Genomic DNA, 1394 nt, shown 5'->3' on the forward strand with positions numbered 1-1394 from the left:
CCCGCCGCTCATGGTCGGAATGCTCGCTTTCCATTGGTCAAAACTAAAACCGCTGGGAACTAATTAAAACGCTGGGTGCCAGCTTCGCCCCGCGACCTTTAAAACTTTGAACAGCCTTTGTGATTGGTGGTTTGCGTCCGTCCAGCTCTTCCTTTGTGCGTGCCTGTTCGACCCGTCTGGCTCTGGCTCGAACGCGTGACGAGGAGAGGAGACCGTTTGTGTCTTCCAGAAGAGCCCTCCCGCTTTTCCTATCCTATAACCCTTCCTGTAACGCTTCCCCGCCCTCTCCCCTCTCCCATTTCGTCTCGACAACGTCGCCGAACGCAGGCCCCCTAGCCTTGGGAATCGTCGTCCAACCAGCGCATGGCCTCTCGAATGGTCCTATTGCTCAGTTCCTCCAGTCTCGCCTGCGCGGCAGTCATCTCCGGGGGGACGCGGTTGCCCACCAAATCTCTCTCCCGTACCTTAGACACGAGCATAATGCCATCCAGCGACGAGCATCGCGACAGCTGCACATACAGGCTGTACGGGTCGCACTGAGGGGACGATGCGTCCGTCGACATTCGTCGTCCTCGTCCCGCGCAACTCCAGTGCTACGCGCTCGAGCGTCCTGCCCTGCACCTTGTAGTCTGTGCACGCAAAAGCCGCCGCGCACGGCAAACCCTTCCGGCTGACGTCGTTGCGCTGCCACGGCCTCTTTCGCTGGCATTGGATTCTAACGCTCATGGGCGTCAAGAGAACCGTGCCGGACGGCATCCCGACGAAGTGGATATCCTTTGTTGTCTCTGACTCTAGGATTATCCCCGCTGGCGGCCCGAAGTGGACCATCATATCGGCCGAGATCCGATGGCCCGGGTGGGTCTCGTCGAGGATGACCTCCAGAGCAGTGTAGCTGGCACCGTTGACCAACTTCAGCCCTTGGTGGGTATTGTGGTTCACAACGACAGGAATCCCCGGCACGAACATGAAGATGGCTGGTACCGGTATCGCGCTATCGTCGCCCTGGTTTAGCATCATGATGGCTTCTTCCTCCGTCGGCAGGCCATCCTTCCATTTGTGCTCGGAGATGAAGATTCGCATTATTGACCGCTGCAGGATCTGGAACGCCAAGGTTGCCTCCATATTTAGGTTCCACCGGTTCCTATTCAGTGGTGTCACCACGGTGATGCCCGTCTCCCATGGGATCCGCCTATCCTCACGGTAGCACCTTGAGTTGAGCAGTTCTAAATCCGTGCGATCCTGCACACCCAGTCGGATCCGCTTCAGCAGTCTCTGCAAAACCGGATCTCCTGCCGCACGCACTTGTTCATCCAGCATGACAACCGTCGTGAACTTCTTCCACAGCGCGTGCGCCTTGTCATGCTGGTGCCGTTGCTCGGCCTTGAACGAGTTGT

General features: G+C 58.0%; 1 protein-coding gene across 1 annotated transcript; it reads right to left on the reverse strand.

Moving 5' to 3' along the window:
- Nucleotides 1-332: 332 nt before the first annotated feature.
- On the reverse strand, nt 333-1122 carry FOIG_16938 (uncharacterized protein; the record flags this gene model as incomplete). Its single annotated transcript, XM_031218418.1, has 2 exons — nt 333-464; nt 520-1122. The coding sequence occupies 2 exons, from the start codon at nt 1120-1122 to the stop codon at nt 333-335; spliced, it is 735 nt and encodes a 244-aa protein (XP_031051868.1).
- Nucleotides 1123-1394: the final 272 nt, after the last annotated feature.

This window comes from Fusarium odoratissimum (assembly GCF_000260195.1).
Source record: "Fusarium odoratissimum NRRL 54006 unplaced genomic scaffold supercont1.347, whole genome shotgun sequence".
Taxonomy (NCBI): domain Eukaryota; kingdom Fungi; phylum Ascomycota; class Sordariomycetes; order Hypocreales; family Nectriaceae; genus Fusarium; species Fusarium odoratissimum.